This window comes from Oncorhynchus mykiss, chromosome 26 (genome assembly GCF_057628025.1).
Source record: "Oncorhynchus mykiss isolate SJ-2025 chromosome 26, ASM5762802v1, whole genome shotgun sequence".
NCBI lineage: Eukaryota > Metazoa > Chordata > Actinopteri > Salmoniformes > Salmonidae > Oncorhynchus > Oncorhynchus mykiss.
In genome coordinates this window covers 42925222-42943100 of record NC_143047.1, presented here as the reverse complement: position 1 = coordinate 42943100, position 17879 = coordinate 42925222, and the positions used below count along the sequence as shown (strand labels likewise).

At 45.6% G+C, this 17879-nt stretch overlaps 1 protein-coding gene across 1 annotated transcript in view; it reads right to left on the bottom strand.

Moving 5' to 3' along the window:
• The window catches only part of hdc (histidine decarboxylase), a 21491-nt gene extending 3612 nt beyond the window's left edge, over window positions 1–17879 (bottom strand). The window contains exons 1-11 of the mRNA XM_090223176.1: window positions 17671–17879; window positions 15176–15354; window positions 13539–13652; window positions 13104–13226; window positions 5799–5942; window positions 5453–5596; window positions 4727–4793; window positions 4203–4365; window positions 2282–2372; window positions 1603–1701; window positions 1232–1333 (exon numbers count right to left, since the gene is read on the bottom strand). Of these exons, the coding sequence (XP_090079302.1) occupies window positions 1232–1333; window positions 1603–1701; window positions 2282–2372; window positions 4203–4365; window positions 4727–4793; window positions 5453–5596; window positions 5799–5942; window positions 13104–13226; window positions 13539–13652; window positions 15176–15354; window positions 17671–17698 (1254 nt within the window). The 5' untranslated portion in view covers window positions 17699–17879. The remainder of the gene's footprint in view (window positions 1–1231; window positions 1334–1602; window positions 1702–2281; window positions 2373–4202; window positions 4366–4726; window positions 4794–5452; window positions 5597–5798; window positions 5943–13103; window positions 13227–13538; window positions 13653–15175; window positions 15355–17670) is intronic.

Sequence of the window (17879 nt, the reverse complement as noted above, 5' to 3'; positions counted from 1 at the left end):
TGTTATATCTCTATACTGTGTTATATCTCTATACTGTGTTTTCTCTATCTCTATACTGTGTTTCTCTATACTGTGTTCTATCTCTATACTGTGTTCTATCTCTATACTGTGTTCTCTCTATCTCTATACTGTTTTTATCTCTATCTCTATACTGTGTTATATCTCTATACTGTGTTTTCTCTATCTCTATACTGTGTTCTATCTCTATCTCTATACTGTGTTCTATCTCTATCACTCTACTGTGTTCTATCTCTATACTGTGTTCTATCTCTATCTCTATACTGTGTTATATCTCTATACTGTGTTCTGTGTGAGATGGTGAATCCTGTTCAAATGTTCTTCAATGGGAGATGTACAGTATTTGATACAACACAACAGAACTTTACAACACAATTTTACAATACAACACAATACAACACAACATAACTTTACAACACAAATGTACAATACAACACAACTTTACAACACAACTTTACAATACAATACAACACAATACAACACAACACAACACAACACAACTTTACAATACAACACAATACAACACAACACAACTTTACAACACAACTTTACAATACAACACAATACAACACAACATTACTTTACAACACAACTTTACAATACAATACAACACAACTTTACAATACAACACAACACAATTGTATAATACAATACAACACAACACAACACAACTTAACAATACAACACAACTTTACAAAACAACTTTACAATACAATACAACACACCTTTACAATACAATACAACACAACTTTACAATACAATACAACACAACGTTACAACTTTACAACACAATACAACACAACTTTACATTACAACACAACTTTACAATACAATACAACACAACTTTACAATACAATACAACACAACTTTACAATACAATACAACACAACTTTACAATACAACACAACTTTACAATATAATACAACACAACACAACTTTACAATACAATACAACACAACTTTACAATACAACACAACACAACACAACTTTACAATACAATACAACACAACTTTACAATACAACACAACACAACACAACTTTACAATACAATACAACACAACTTTACAATACAACACAACACAACTTTACAATACAACACAACTTTACAATACAATACAACACAACTTTACAATACAATACAACACAACTTTACAATACAATACAACACAACTTTACAATACAATACCACACAACACAAGTATAGGCCACATACCTTGAGACAGAAGACCACCAAGCCAAGGTGTCTATCAGCAGGCATGTCAAAGTTAGGGTCACATCTAACCAGGGACTCCAGTAGCTTAGCCATCTCTACACCCTGAAAACACAAACGTAGAGGTCAGTCCCTGTAATGTAGCATCTCAAATTACAGAGGGAGAAAGAAACAGACAGACAGACAGACAAACACACAGACAGACAGACAGACAGACACACAGACAGACAGACAGTCAGACACACAGACAGACAGACAGACAGACAGACAGACACACAGATAGACAGACAGAAACACACACACACACAGACAGACAGACAGTCAGACAGACAGACAGACAGATAGACAGACAGACAGACAGACAGGTTACATACGTGTCTGATGTGTCCCTGGAGGTTCTTCAGACCGAAGCAGCGCATCACAAACCACAGCTTCAGAGAGCGGAACCGTCGACTCAGGGGGATCTGCCAATGCTGACAGACACAGTGGATCAGGATCAAGGTTAAAACATTCAAATCAACATTAACATATATAGTAAGATTAAGATCCAGATCAGGTTCCAGATCAGGTTCAAGATCCAGATCAGTTTCAAGATCCAGATCAGTTTCAAGATCAGTTTCAAGATCCAGATCAGTTTCAAGATCCAGATCAGGTTCAAGATCAGGTTCAAGATCCAGATCAGTTTCAAGATCAGTTTCAAGAAGTTTTGCATGCTTTCCCGAACAGTGGTTAATGTTAGGATTTGGGTACTGCTGATCCTAGATCTGTGTTAAAAGGCAGAAGTTGGACCAACAATGTTGATGAGATGATCACATGAGCATAAAAAAAGGTAGATAGTGTTGTACCGTGAAGGAAATGCTAAAAATAAATTCTGCAAATTGGTAGATAAGTATAGAGCGTGGCTCAGTTTGCAACGCCAGGGTTGTGGGTTCGATTCCCACAGGGGAACCAGTCCGAAGAAAGTAGGAAAATGTCTGCACTCACTACTGCAAGTCGCTCTGGATAAGCGCGTCTGCTTAATGACTAAAAAGTCAAATGTAGGGTAGTGTGTACCATGAAGTCGGTGGCTTGGTCTGAGTTTTCGTGTCTGAGGTAGACCGGGTCGACACTGAAGGTTTGTTGGAGCTTGTACTTGTCCTTCACCCTGTTAGGACCACCGTAGAAAAACATGTTACTACATCTCTTTGCAGACAGGATGCCGTGGGGCTGAGCAGAGTTAGCCCAAATAGAGCAGTCCTATTTTCTCTGCCTTGGCTGAGTGGCTTTCACGTGCACGAGCCTAGCTCCAATCAATAAAAAACAGCTTCTATCTCAAGGCCATCAGACTGTTAAACAGCCACCACTAACATTGAGTGGCTGCTGCCAACACACTGACACTGACACGGACTCAACTCCAGCTCACTTTAATATTGGGAATTGATGGAAATTGATGTAAATGTATATCACTAGCCACTTTAAACAATGCTACTTAATATAATGTTACTTACCCTACATTATTCATCTCATATGTATATGTATATACTGTACTCTATATCATCTACTGCATCTTTATGTAATACATGTATCACTAGCCACTTTGTTAACATACCCTCATCTCATATGTATATACTGTACTCTATACCATCTACTGCATCTTGCCTATGCCGTTCTGTACCATCACTCATTCATATATCTTTATGTACATATTCTTTATCCCTTTACACCTGTGTGTATAAGGTAGTAGTTTTGGAATTGTTAGCTAGATTACTCGTTGGTTATTACTGCATTGTCGGAACTAGAAGCACAAGCATTTTGCTACACTCGCATTAACATCTGCTAACCATGTGTATGTGACCAATAACATCTGCTAACCATGTGTATGTGACCAATAACATCTGCTAACCATGTGTATGTGACCAATAACATCTGCTAACCATGTGTATGTGACCAATAACATCTGCTAACCATGTGTATGTGACCAATAACATATGCTAACCATGTGTATGTGACCAATAACATCTGGTAACCAATAACATCTACTAACCATGTGTATGTGACCAATAACATCTGGTAACCAATAACATCTGCTAACCATGTGTATGTGACCATTAACATCTCCTAACCATGTGTATGTGACCAATAACATCTGCTAACCATGTGTATGTGACCAATAACATCTGCTAACCATGTGTATGTGACCAATAACATCTGCTAACCGTGTGTATGTGACCAATAACATCTGCTAACCATGTGTATGTGACCAATAACATCTGCTAACCATGTGTATGTGACCAATAACATCTGCTAACCATGTGTATGTGACAAATTTGATTTGATTTGATTTGATGAATGGGCAACGCCGCCACCACTTCGTGTCTGGAAAGCCCTCGAGGGTCGTCACAACTCCTCTCTACCCCCCCTCTCTCTTTTTAAAACATTTTACTGCAGTGGGCTAAATCAGGGTCACACAATGTTTCTTGGTAGTGTTAATAAACAAATTCAACTTCACACACATGGTTATGGGTTTAAAAACAGAAGACACCTGTCAGATATAGAGTTGAAATGTATTACACTTTGAGTTTGTATCCCAATATTACATTTTATATACATCACAGAAGACTAAATATAACACAACCGTTTGACATAGAATCACCAGAATTCCGGCTGTCTTTCTGAAATAATGTTAATTTAATTATTATTAATATTCCCCCCATGAGGCCACTAGAGGGCGTTTTGGTCATTAGACTGCAGGACGGGATGACAACCAGGTCTTCCTCCCTCCCTCTCTCTTCCTTTATCCCCTTCCTCTCTCTCTCTCCCTCTCTCCCTCCCATTCCTCTCTCCCTCCCATTCCTCTCTCCCTCCGCATTCTCTCTCCCTCTCTCCCTCCCCTTCCCCTCTCCTTCCTTCCTTCCCTCCCTCCCTCCCTCCCTCCCTCCCTCCCTCCCTCCCTCCCTCCCTCCCTCCCTCCCTCCCTCCTTCCCTTCTCTCTCACCAGAAGGCAGTGCAGTCGAAGTGGACCATCATCCATTTGGAGGGGTTGAACGCGAAGGAGTCAGCGTACTCTATACCCCCCAGAGGTCCTCTCAGCTCAGTGCAGAGAAACGCTGAGCCTGCGTACGCTGCATCCACATGCAGCCACAGACCTTCCTCTGCACCTAGGCCAGGCAGGGGGAGGAATACAAACACGTTTTGCAGAGAATCTGGGGGGGTGGTGGGAGTCCGAGTGGAACTTGAACCTGCGACCCTGATCTGTATTCATACAGCGTCTCAGAGTAAGTCTAAAGTAGCCTTGCGGGAACCATGGCTTGTGCGAGGAGGAATGGCTCACAGGAGCAGAGCAACCCGTCCATTCATGATCAGCGCTGTTACTCTGAGACTCTTTATGAATACGGACCCAGGACGCTGAGATTCTCCAAAGTCATACAAAGGTCATATGTCATACATGTTATGTGTGGTACATGTTGTATGTCATACAGGTGTGTATAATAATGAGGAGGTAGGGGGGTACAGACGTACACACTGGTCCCAGCTCTGACAGGTCGTCGAAGGCACACACCCCCGTGGTCCCCAGAGTGGCACACAGCTGAAACAAACAAACAAACTAACATGATCTTTGGTTTGGTTACAACTGTTTATGACCTACCATCCCCTAATATACCCTACATTGATTAACATCCCTTAATATACCCAACCATGACCTACCGCCCCCTAATATACCCTACCATGACCTACCGCCCCCTAATATACCCTACCATGATCTACCTTCCCCTAATATACCCTACCATGACCTACCTTCCCCTAATATACCCTACCATAAACTACCATCCCCTAATATACCCTACCATGACCTACCACCCCCTAATATACCCTACCATGACCTACCTTCCCCTAATATACCCTACCATGACCTACCACCCCCTAATATACCCTACCATGACCTACCACCCCCTAATATACCCTACCATGACCTACCTTCCCCTAATATACCCTACCATGACCTACCATCCCCTAATATACCCTACCATGACCTACCACCCCCTAATATACCCTACCATGACCTACCACCCCCTAATATACCCTACCATGACCTACCGTCCGCTAATATACCCTACCATGACCTACCACCTCCTAATATACCCTACCATGACCTACCACCCCCTAATATACCCTACCATGACCTACCACCCCCTAATATACCCTACCATGACCTACCGCCCCCTAATATACCCTACCATGACCTACCATGACAGGTACCAGTCCTCTCCTCCTGTCCTCCTGGATGGCCTGTTTCAGAGTGTCTCCTCTCAGGGAGAAGTGGTCGTCTGGAGGGAGGAACCTGATCTTCACCAGGGAGATCAGACCTGCCTTCTCCACTGAGGAGTGAGCCTGATAGAGGCAGAGAGCAGACGGAGAGATGGACGGACACACGGACAGACAGACAATCTCTCATTATGCAGAACTCACTATTTGTGTGTGTGTGTGTGTGTGTGGGTGTGTGTGTGTGTGTGTGTGTGTGTGTGTATGTGTGTATTTGCAAACGTTGCATATGTGCGTGTGTGTGTGGGTCCCTAACCCATCCCATCTTGACCTGGTCTGATGCGTAGGCAACCAGTCTGGAGTTGACCACTGAGTCGTCCAGGTCTCTGTCTGCTGGATCTGTCCTCTTCAGCTGCTGGATCCTGTGCTTCCTGGCAGCTAGCAGAGCTACCAGACTACTCTCACTCACTGTGCTCTGAGAGGAGAGAGGTATGGGGGGAGGGAGGGAGGGAGACAAAGAGGGAGAGAGAAAAGCACTACGTTTATGTGAACTGAAACACCTGAGAGCTCTTATTTACTGCTCTGAGAGGAGTGTAGAGAATGGTATTCCCATTCACCACTAGGTGGTGCTGTGAGAGTATATGTCTCTCTCCAGTAGCCAGTCAGGTACATGTCTACCTGCAGTATTCCTCAGTATGGTCAGGTGTATCCAGGTGTATCTATCCTACCTGCCTATTCCTCCCCTGGTGCTGTCTAGTTGGTACTGTAAGGTGAGTATGGTCAGGTGTATCCAGGTGTATCTGTCCTACCTGCAGTATTCCTCCCCCGGTGCTGTCTAGTTGGTACTGTAAGGTGAGTATGGTCAGGTGTATCTATCCTACCTGCAGTATTCCTCCCCCGGTGCTGTCTGGTTGGTACTGTAAGGTGAGTATGGTCAGGTATGGTCAGGTGTATCTATCCTACCTGCAGTATTCCTCCCCCGGTGCTGTCTGGTTGGTACTGTAAGGTGAGTATGGTCAGGTATGGTCAGGTATGGTCAGGTGTATCTATCCTACCTGCAGTATTCCTCCCCCGGTGCTGTCTGGGTGGTACTGTAAGGTGAGTATGGTCAGGTGTATCCAGGTGTATCTATCCTACCTGCAGTATTCCTCCCCCGGTGCTGTCTGGTTGGTACTGTAAGGTGAGTATGGTCAGGTATGGTCAGGTATGGTCAGGTGTATCTATCCTACCTGCAGTATTCCTCCCCCGGTGCTGTCTAGTTGGTACTGTAAGGTGAGTATGGTCAGGTGTATCCAGGTGTATCTATCCTACCTGCAGTATTCCTCCCCTGGTGCTGTCTGGATGGTACTGTAAGGTGAGTATGGTCAGGTGTGGTCAGGTGTATCCAGGTGTATCTATCCTACCTGCAGTATTCCTCCCCTGGTGCTGTCTGGATGGTACTGTAAGGTGAGTATGGTCAGGTATGGTCAGGTATATCTATCCTACCTGCAGTATTCCTCCCCTGGTGCTGTCTAGTTGGTACTGTAAGGTGAGTATGGTCAGGTATGGTCAGGTGTATCTATCCTACCTGCAGTATTCCTCCCCCGGTGCTGTCTAGTTGGTACTGTAAGGTGAGTATGGTCAGGTGTATCCAGGTGTATCTATCCTACCTGCCTATTCCTCCCCTGGTGCTGTCTGGTTGGTACTGTAAGGTGAGTATGGTCAGGTATGGTCAGGTGTATCTATCCTACCTGCAGTATTCCTCCCCCGGTGCTGTCTGGTTGGTACTGTAAGGTGAGTATGGTCAGGTGTATCTGTCCTACCTGCCTATTCCTCCCCTGGTGCTGTCTAGTTGGTACTGTAAGGTGAGTATGGTCAGGTGTATCCAGGTGTATCTATCCTACCTGCAGTATTCCTCCCCCGGTGCTGTCTGGTTGGTACTGTAAGGTGAGTATGGTCAGGTATGGTCAGGTGTATCTATCCTACCTGCAGTATTCCTCCCCCGGTGCTGTCTAGTTGGTACTGTAAGGTGAGTATGGTCAGGTGTATCTGTCCTACCTGCCTATTCCTCCCCTGGTGCTGTCTAGTTGGTACTGTAAGGTGAGTATGGTCAGGTGTATCCAGGTGTATCTATCCTACCTGCAGTATTCCTCCCCCGGTGCTGTCTGGTTGGTACTGTAAGGTGAGTATGGTCAGGTGTATCCAGGTGTATCTATCCTACCTGCAGTATTTCTCCCCCGGTGCTGTCTGGTTGGTACTGTAAGGTGAGTGTGGTCAGGTATGGTCAGGTATGGTCAGGTGTATCTATCCTACCTGCAGTATTCCTCCCCCGGTGCTGTCTAGTTGGTACTGTAAGGTGAGTATGGTCAGGTGTATCTATCCTACCTGCCTATTCCTCCCCCGGTGCTGTCTAGTTGGTACTGTAAGGTGAGTATGGTCAGGTGTATCCAGGTGTATCTATCCTACCTGCCTATTCCTCCCCCGGTGCTGTCTAGTTGGTACTGTAAGGTGAGTATGGTCAGGTGTATCCAGGTGTATCTATCCTACCTGCAGTATTCCTCCCCCGGTGCTGTCTGGTTGGTACTGTAAGGTGAGTATGGTAAGGTATGGTCAGGTGTATCCAGGTGTATCTGTCCTACCTGCCTATTCCTCCCCTGGTGCTGTCTAGTTGGTACTGTAAGGTGAGTATGGTCAGGTATGGTCAGGTGTATCTATCCTACCTGCAGTATTCCTCCCCCGGTGCTGTCTAGTTGGTACTGTAAGGTGAGTATGGTCAGGTATGGTCAGGTGTATCTATCCTACCTGCAGTATTCCTCCCCCGGTGCTGTCTGGTTGGTACTGTAAGGTGAGTATGGTCAGGTGTATCTGTCCTACCTGCCTATTCCTCCCCTGGTGCTGTCTAGTTGGTACTGTAAGGTGAGTATGGTCAGGTGTATCCAGGTGTATCTATCCTACCTGCAGTATTCCTCCCCCGGTGCTGTCTGGTTGGTACTGTAAGGTGAGTATGGTCAGGTATGGTCAGGTGTATCTATCCTACCTGCAGTATTCCTCCCCCGGTGCTGTCTAGTTGGTACTGTAAGGTGAGTATGGTCAGGTGTATCCAGGTGTATCTATCCTACCTGCCTATTCCTCCCCTGGTGCTGTCTAGTTGGTACTGTAAGGTGAGTATAATCAGGTGTATCCAGGTGTATCTATCCTACCTGCAGTATTCCTCCCCCGGTGCTGTCTGGTTGGTACTGTAAGGTGAGTATGGTCAGGTGTATCCAGGTGTATCTATCCTACCTGCAGTATTCCTCCCCCGGTGCTGTCTGGTTGGTACTGTAAGGTGAGTATGGTCAGGTATGGTCAGGTGTATCTATCCTACCTGCAGTATTCCTCCCCCGGTGCTGTCTGGTTGGTACTGTAAGGTGAGTATGGTCAGGTATGGTCAGGTATGGTCAGGTGTATCTATCCTACCTGTCTATTCCTCCCCCGGTGCTGTCTAGTTGGTACTGTAAGGTGAGTATGGTCAGGTGTATCCAGGTGTATCTATCCTACCTGCAGTATTCCTCCCCTGGTGCTGTCTGGTTGGTACTGTAAGGTGAGTATGGTCAGGTGTATCCAGGTGTATCTATCCTACCTGCCTATTCCTCCCCTGGTGCTGTCTAGTTGGTACTGTAAGGTGAGTATGGTCAGGTGTATCTGTCCTACCTGCCTATTCCTCCCCTGGTGCTGTCTAGTTGGTACTGTAAGGTGAGTATGGTCAGGTGTATCCAGGTGTATCTATCCTACCTGCAGTATTCCTCCCCCGGTGCTGTCTGGTTGGTACTGTAAGGTGAGTATGGTCAGGTGTATCCAGGTGTATCTATCCTACCTGCAGTATTTCTCCCCCGGTGCTGTCTGGTTGGTACTGTAAGGTGAGTATGGTCAGGTATGGTCAGGTGTATCTATCCTACCTGCAGTATTCCTCCCCCGGTGCTGTCTAGTTGGTACTGTAAGGTGAGTATGGTCAGGTATGGTCAGGTGTATCTATCCTACCTGCAGTATTCCTCCCCCGGTGCTGTCTAGTTGGTACTGTAAGGTGAGTATGGTCAGGTGTATCTGTCCTACCTGCAGTATTCCTCCCCCGGTGCTGTCTGGTTGGTACTGTAAGGTGAGTATGGTCAGGTGTATCCAGGTGTATCTATCCTACCTGCAGTATTCCTCCCCCGGTGCTGTCTGGTTGGTACTGTAAGGTGAGTATGGTCAGGTATGGTCAGGTGTATCTATCCTACCTGCAGTATTCCTCCCCCGGTGCTGTCTGGTTGGTACTGTAAGGTGAGTATGGTCAGGTATGGTCAGGTGTATCTATCCTACCTGCAGTATTCCTCCCCCGGTGCTGTCTAGTTGGTACTGTAAGGTGAGTATGGTCAGGTATGGTCAGGTGTATCTATCCTACCTGCAGTATTCCTCCCCCGGTGCTGTCTAGTTGGTACTGTAAGGTGAGTATGGTCAGGTGTATCCAGGTGTATCTATCCTACCTGCAGTATTCCTCCCCCGGTGCTGTCTGGTTGGTACTGTAAGGTGAGTATGGTCAGGTGTATCTGTCCTACCTGCAGTATTCCTCCCCCGGTGCTGTCTGGTTGGTACTGTAAGGTGAGTATGGTCAGGTGTATCCAGGTGTATCTATCCTACCTGCAGTATTCCTCCCCCGGTGCTGTCTGGTTGGTACTGTAAGGTGAGTATGGTCAGGTGTATCTGTCCTACCTGCCTATTCCTCCCCTGGTGCTGTCTAGTTGGTACTGTAAGGTGAGTATGGTCAGGTATGGTCAGGTGTATCTATCCTACCTGCAGTATTCCTCCCCTGGTGCTGTCTAGTTGGTACTGTAAGGTGAGTATGGTCAGGTGTATCCAGGTGTATCTATCCTACCTGCAGTATTCCTCCCCCGGTGCTGTCTGGTTGGTACTGTAAGGTGAGTATGGTCAGGTGTATCCAGGTGTATCTATCCTACCTGCCTATTCCTCCCCTGGTGCTGTCTAGTTGGTACTGTAAGGTGAGTGTGGTCAGGTGTATCCAGGTGTATCTATCCTACCTGCAGTATTCCTCCCCTGGTGCTGTCTGGTTGGTACTGTAAGGTGAGTATGGTCAGGTATGGTCAGGTGTATCTATCCTACCTGCAGTATTCCTCCCCTGGTGCTGTCTAGTTGGTACTGTAAGGTGAGTATGGTCAGGTATGGTCAGGTGTATCTATCCTACCTGCAGTATTCCTCCCCCGGTGCTGTCTAGTTGGTACTGTAAGGTGAGTATGGTCAGGTATGGTCAGGTGTATCTATCCTACCTGCAGTATTCCTCCCCCGGTGCTGTCTGGTTGGTACTGTAAGGTGAGTATGGTCAGGTGTATCTGTGCTACCTGCCTATTCCTCCCCTGGTGCTGTCTAGTTGGTACTGTAAGGTGAGTATGGTCAGGTGTATCCAGGTGTATCTATCCTACCTGCAGTATTCCTCCCCCGGTGCTGTCTGGTTGGTACTGTAAGGTGAGTATGGTCAGGTATGGTCAGGTGTATCTATCCTACCTGCAGTATTCCTCCCCCGGTGCTGTCTAGTTGGTACTGTAAGGTGAGTATGGTCAGGTGTATCTGTCCTACCTGCCTATTCCTCCCCTGGTGCTGTCTAGTTGGTACTGTAAGGTGAGTATGGTCAGGTGTATCCAGGTGTATCTATCCTACCTGCAGTATTCCTCCCCCGGTGCTGTCTGGTTGGTACTGTAAGGTGAGTATGGTCAGGTGTATCCAGGTGTATCTATCCTACCTGCAGTATTTCTCCCCCGGTGCTGTCTAGTTGGTACTGTAAGGTGAGTATGGTCAGGTGTATCTATCCTACCTGCCTATTCCTCCCCCGGTGCTGTCTAGTTGGTACTGTAAGGTGAGTATGGTCAGGTATGGTCAGGTGTATCTATCCTACCTGCAGTATTCCTCCCCCGGTGCTGTCTAGTTGGTACTGTAAGGTGAGTATGGTCAGGTGTATCTATCCTACCTGCCTATTCCTCCCCCGGTGCTGTCTAGTTGGTACTGTAAGGTGAGTATGGTCAGGTGTATCCAGGTGTATCTATCCTACCTGCCTATTCCTCCCCCGGTGCTGTCTAGTTGGTACTGTAAGGTGAGTATGGTCAGGTGTATCCAGGTGTATCTATCCTACCTGCCTATTCCTCCCCCGGTGCTGTCTAGTTGGTACTGTAAGGTGAGTATGGTCAGGTGTATCTATCCTACCTGCAGTATTCTTCAGTATGGTCAGGTGTATCCAGGTGTATCTATCCTACCTGCAGTATTCCTCCCCTGGTGCTGTCTGGTTGGTTCTGTAAGGTGAGTATGGTCAGGTATGGTCAGGTGTATCTATCCTACCTGCCTATTCCTCCCCCGGTGCTGTCTAGTTGGTACTGTAAGGTGAGTATGGTCAGGTATGGTCAGGTGTATCCAGGTGTATCTATCCTACCTGCCTATTCCTCCCCTGGTGCTGTCTAGTTGGTACTGTAAGGTGAGTATGGTCAGGTGTATCCAGGTGTATCTATCCTACCTGCAGTATTCCTCCCCTGGTGCTGTCTGGTTGGTACTGTAAGGTGAGTATGGTCAGGTGTATCCAGGTGTATCTATCCTACCTGCAGTATTCCTCCCCCGGTGCTGTCTAGTTGGTACTGTAAGGTGAGTATGGTCAGGTGTATCTATCCTACCTGCAGTATTCCTCCCCCGGTGCTGTCTAGTTGGTACTGTAAGGTGAGTATGGTCAGGTGTATCTATCCTACCTGCAGTATTCCTCCCCTGGTGCTGTCTAGTTGGTACTGTAAGGTGAGTATGGTCAGGTGTATCCAGGTGTATCTATCCTACCTGCAGTATTCCTCCCCCGGTGCTGTCTAGTTGGTACTGTAAGGTGAGTATGGTCAGGTGTATCTATCCTACCTGCAGTATTCCTCCCCCGGTGCTCTCTGGTTGGTACTGTAAGTTGAGTATGGTCAGGTGTATCCAGGTGTATCTATCCTACCTGCAGTATTCCTCCCCTGGTGCTGTCTGGTTGGTACTGTAAGTTGAGTATGGTCAGGTATGGTCAGGTATGGTCAGGTGTATCTATCCTACCTGCAGTATTCCCCCCCTGGTGCTGTCTAGTTGGTACTGTAAGGTGAGTATGGTCAGGTGTATCCAGGTGTATCTATCCTACCTGCAGTATTCCTCCCCCGGTGCTGTCTGGTTGGTACTGTAAGGTGAGTATGGTCAGGTATGGTCAGGTGTATCTGTCCTACCTGCAGTATTCCTCCCCTGGTGCTGTCTAGTTGGTACTGTAAGGTGAGTATGGTCAGGTGTATCTATCCTACCTGCAGTATTCCTCCCCTGGTGCTGTCTAGTTGGTACTGTAAGGTGAGTATGGTCAGGTATGGTCAGGTGTATCTATCCTACCTGCAGTATTCCTCCCCCGGTGCTGTCTAGTTGGTACTGTAAGGTGAGTATGGTCAGGTATGGTCAGGTGTATCTATCCTACCTGCAGTATTCCTCCCCTGGTGCTGTCTAGTTGGTACTGTAAGGTGAGTATGGTCAGGTATGGTCAGGTATGGTCAGGTGTATCTATCCTACCTGCAGTATTCCTCCCCTGGTGCTGTCTAGTTAGTACTGTAAGGTGAGTATGGTCAGGTGTATCCAGGTGTATCTATCCTACCTGCAGTATTCCTCCCCCGGTGCTTTCTGGGTGGTGATGGAGGAAGAATGTGGGGAGACCAAGAGCTTTACACAACCAATCCATCACATTCATCTCCAGCTCTGTACACGCCGGGCTGGAGGCCTGGACCCAACACACAACAACATCATGTTATTCTATCATAAATAGTCATTACAATTATAGTATCACACCACTATAGGATTTCCTGCAGGGGTTTTCTGTAGCAGATGATTGTATCCAAAGTAACTTAATAGATAAAAAAAAAAACTCACAAACTTGATGTCACAGTTAATGTGTTACCAGGAAATATATATTTTTTAAACAAACATGATATTCGAGTCTTTAAACCAAAAGTTGAGTTGGATGATTAAGTGAGTTAATTTTGTGTGGTTCCACACAAAGTGTAAATGAAGTTTGACGTGGTAAGACAGTTACCCAGGTGAATCCGATGTTGTTGATGGCGTCAGCCAACATGTCTCCTAACATGGAGGGCCAGGAGGTCAGGGCTGGATAGTACGCATGCATGTAGGGGCTCTGCCAGTGGACCACCTGACCAACGCACGCACGCACGCACGCACGCACACACACACACACACACACTCCATTATTAGTGCCGCCAGAAATATACTTTGGGTGACAGAATATCCTTACAAGTTACAGTGAACAAGTTACAGTGAACAAGTTACAGTGAACAAGTTACAGTGAACAATCGATGTTTGATCCACAATGGTCCTGGTAACGTCTCATAGTCATTCGGCAAGATACGTCCTCTCACTGTCAACTGTGTTTATCTTCTGTTAATTTTTATTTTCAACTTAACATGTGTACATATTTGTATGAACATAACAAGATTCAACAACTGAGACATAAACTGAACAAGTTCCACAGACACGTGACTAACAGAAATTGAATAATGTGTCCCTGAACAAAGGGGGGTCAAAATCAACATTAACAGTCAGTATCTGGTGTGGCCACCAGCTGCATTAAGTACTGCAGTGCATCTCCTCATAGACTGCACCAGATTTGTCAGTTCCTGCTGTGAGACTGTACCCCACTCTTCCACCAAGGCACATGCAAGATCCCGGACATTTCTGGGGGGGAATGACCCTAGCCCTCACCCTCCGATCCGGTCCCAGACGTGCTCAATGGGATTGAGATCTGGGCTCTTCACTGGCCATGGCAGAACACTGACATTCCTGTCTTGCAGGAAATCATGCACAGAACGATCAGTATGGCTGGTGGCATTGTCATGCTGGAGGGTGATGTCAGGATGAGCCTGCAGGAAGGGTACCACATGAGGGAGGATGATGTCTTCCCTGTAACGCACAGCGTTGAGATTTCCTGAAATGACAACAAGCTCAGTCCGATGATTCTGTGACACACCGCCCCAGAAAATGACGGACCCTCCACCACCAAAGGCGACGTGGTTGCCGGTGATGTCTGGTGAGGACCTGCCTTACAACAGGCCTACAAGATCTCAGTCCAGCCACTCTCAGCCTATTGCGAACAGTCTGAGCACTGATGGAGGGATTGTGCGTTCCTGGTGTAACTCGGGCAGTTGTTGTTGCCATCCTGTACCTGTCCCGCAGGTGTGATGTTCGGATGTACCGATCCTGTACAATCAGCTGTCCGTCCTGTCTCCCTGTAGCACTGTCTTAGGCGTCTCACAGTATGGACAATGCAATTTATTGCCCTGGCCACATCTGCAGTCCTCATGCCTCCTTGCAGCATGCCTAAGGCATGTTCACGCAGATGAGCAGGGACCCTGGGCATCATTCTTTTGGTGTTTTTCAGAGTCAGTAGAAAGGCCTCTTTAGTGTCCTAAGTTTTCATAACTGTGACATTAATAGCCTACGGTCTGTAAGCTGTTAGTGTCTTAACAACCGTTCGACAGGAGCATGTTCATTAATTGTTTATGGTTCATTAAACAAGCATGGGAAACATTGTTTAAACCCTTTACAATGATCTGTCCAACGTTATTTGGATTTTTACGAATTCTCTTTGAAAGACAGGGTCCTGAAAAGGGGACGTTTCTTTTTTTGCTGAGTATATCATGTGTGAACATAACGTACCCCAGGCATGATGACCTTCTCTATGTCCCTGAAGATACAGTCCCAGTCCTCCGGGTCAGTGGGGGCGCTGTCTGGCAGCAGCTCTCTCATATAGCCAGGCTTCACCTCTGGGCCTGGGGTCACCTTCCTCTCTCTGATGGTGGTCAGGTACCTAGTGATGTAATCCACCATCTCCTTACCTGGGCGACGGACAACACACAACAGTCAGATTACACAATATTAGTTAGCCTATTATATTATATAGGATATCAATCACAAACAATGTTCAACCACTCTTTGAGATCTGTAGAAATAGATGTAAGAGGATTAACATCACTGTGTTTTGGTCTTCTTCGGGGTATAACAAAACAACAGACAGATTACACAATATGAGATAGCATATTATATTATATAGGATATCAATCGCAAACAATGTTCAACCACTCTTTGAGATCTATAGAAATAGATGTAAGAGGATTAACATCACTGTGTTTTGGTCTTCTTCAGGGTATAACAAAACAACAGACAGATTACACAATATGAGATAGCATATTATATTATATAGGATATCAATCGCAAACAATGTTCAACCACTCTTTGAGATCTATAGAAATAGATGTAAGAGGATTAACATCACTGTGTTTTGGTCTTCTTCAGGGTATAACAAAACAACAGACAGATTACACAATATGAGATAGCATATTATATTATATAGGATATCAATCGCAAACAATGTTCAACCACTCTTTGAGATCTATAGAAATAGATGTAAGAGGATTAACATCACTGTGTTTTGGTCTTCTTCAGGGTATAACAAAACAACAGACAGATTACACAATATGAGATAGCATATTATATTATATAGGATATCAATCGCAAACAATGTTCAACCACTCTTTGAGATCTATAGAAATAGATGTAAGAGGATTAACATCACTGTGTTTTGGTCTTCTTCAGGGTATAACAAAACAACAGACAGATTACACAATATGAGATAGCATATTATATTATATAGGATATCAATCGCAAACAATGTTCAACCACTCTTTGAGATCTATAGAAATAGATGTAAGAGGATTAACATCACTGTGTTTTGGTCTTCTTCAGGGTATAACAAAACAACAGACAGATTACACAATATGAGATAGCATATTATATTATATAGGATATCAATCGCAAACAATGTTCAACCACTCTTTGAGATCTATAGAAATAGATGTAAGAGGATTAACATCACTGTGTTTTGGTCTTCTTAAGGGTATAACAAAACAACAGACAGATTACACAATATGAGATAGCATATTATACTGAGACAATATATAAACGCAACATGCAGAAAATGTCAATGATTTTACAGTTGAGTTACAGTTCATATAAGGACTTTTTTCCCCCCAAAGGAAATCAGTTCATTTAAATAAATTCATTAGGCCCTAATCTATGGATTTCACATGACAGGGTCTACCCACATGATGAGTGGGCCAGGGAGACGTCGGCCCACCCATTTGGGAGCCAGGTCCATCTACTGGGAAACCAGGCCCAGCCAATCAGAATATATTTTTTCCCCACAAAAGAGCTTTATTACAGTTTCATCAGCTGTCCAGGTGGCTGGTCTCAGACAAACCCACTGTTTCATCAGCTGTCTGGGTGGCTGGTCTCAGACAAACCCACTGTTTCATCAGCTGTCTGGGTGGCTGGTCTCAGACAAACCCACTGTTTCATCATCTGTCTGGGTGGCTGGTCTCAGACAAACCCACTGTTTCATCAGCTGTCTGGGTGGCTGGTCTCAGACAAACCCACAGTTTCATCATCTGTCTGGGTGGCTGGTCTCAGACAAACCCACAGTTTCATCAGCTGTCTGGGTGGCTGGTCTCAGACAAACCCACAGTTTCATCAGCTGTCTGGGTGGCTGGTCTCAGATGATCCTACAGGTGAAGAAGCCGGATGTGGAGGTCCTGGGCTGGCGTGTTTAACGAGGCCGATTGGACGTACTGTCAAATTCTCTAAAACATCGTTGGAGGCGGCTTATGGTAGAGAAATTAACATTCAATTCTCTGGCAACCGCTCTGGTGTACATTCCTGTAGTCTGCATGCCATTTCCACGCTCCCTCAAAACCTGACACATCTGTGGCATTGCATTGTACAGTATGACAAAACTGTATATTTTATAGTGGCCTTTCATTGTCCCCATCTACCTACCTACAACACCAACCATTGATCTACCTACAACACCAACCATCTACCTGCCTACAATAACTACCTACAATAACTACCTAAAATACCTACCTAAAATAAATACCTACAATAACTACCTACAATACCTACCAAAAATACCTACCGGTACCTACAATAACTACCTACAACTACCTAAAATAACTACCTACAATAACTACCTACAATAACTACCTACAATAACTACCTACAATAACAACATAAAATACCTACCTACAATACCTAGCTACAATCTAGCTAGGTGGTTGTAGCTTTCCTCAGCTATATGGAGAAGAAGCCCAGCTCACCTCTACGGTTGTATTCCTCTGGCTGCATCCTTGTACCAATAGAGTTGTCAGCTGAGAGGTGTACAGTAGTGTGTTAGATCAGTGTTTCTCTCTGCCGGTGTTGTTTAGTTAAGAGACGGAGGTACAGACACATATATATATATATATATATGCAGGGCCACCGATGGAGACCGCCCTAAAAGGTACTGACGTAGACTGACATAGAAACT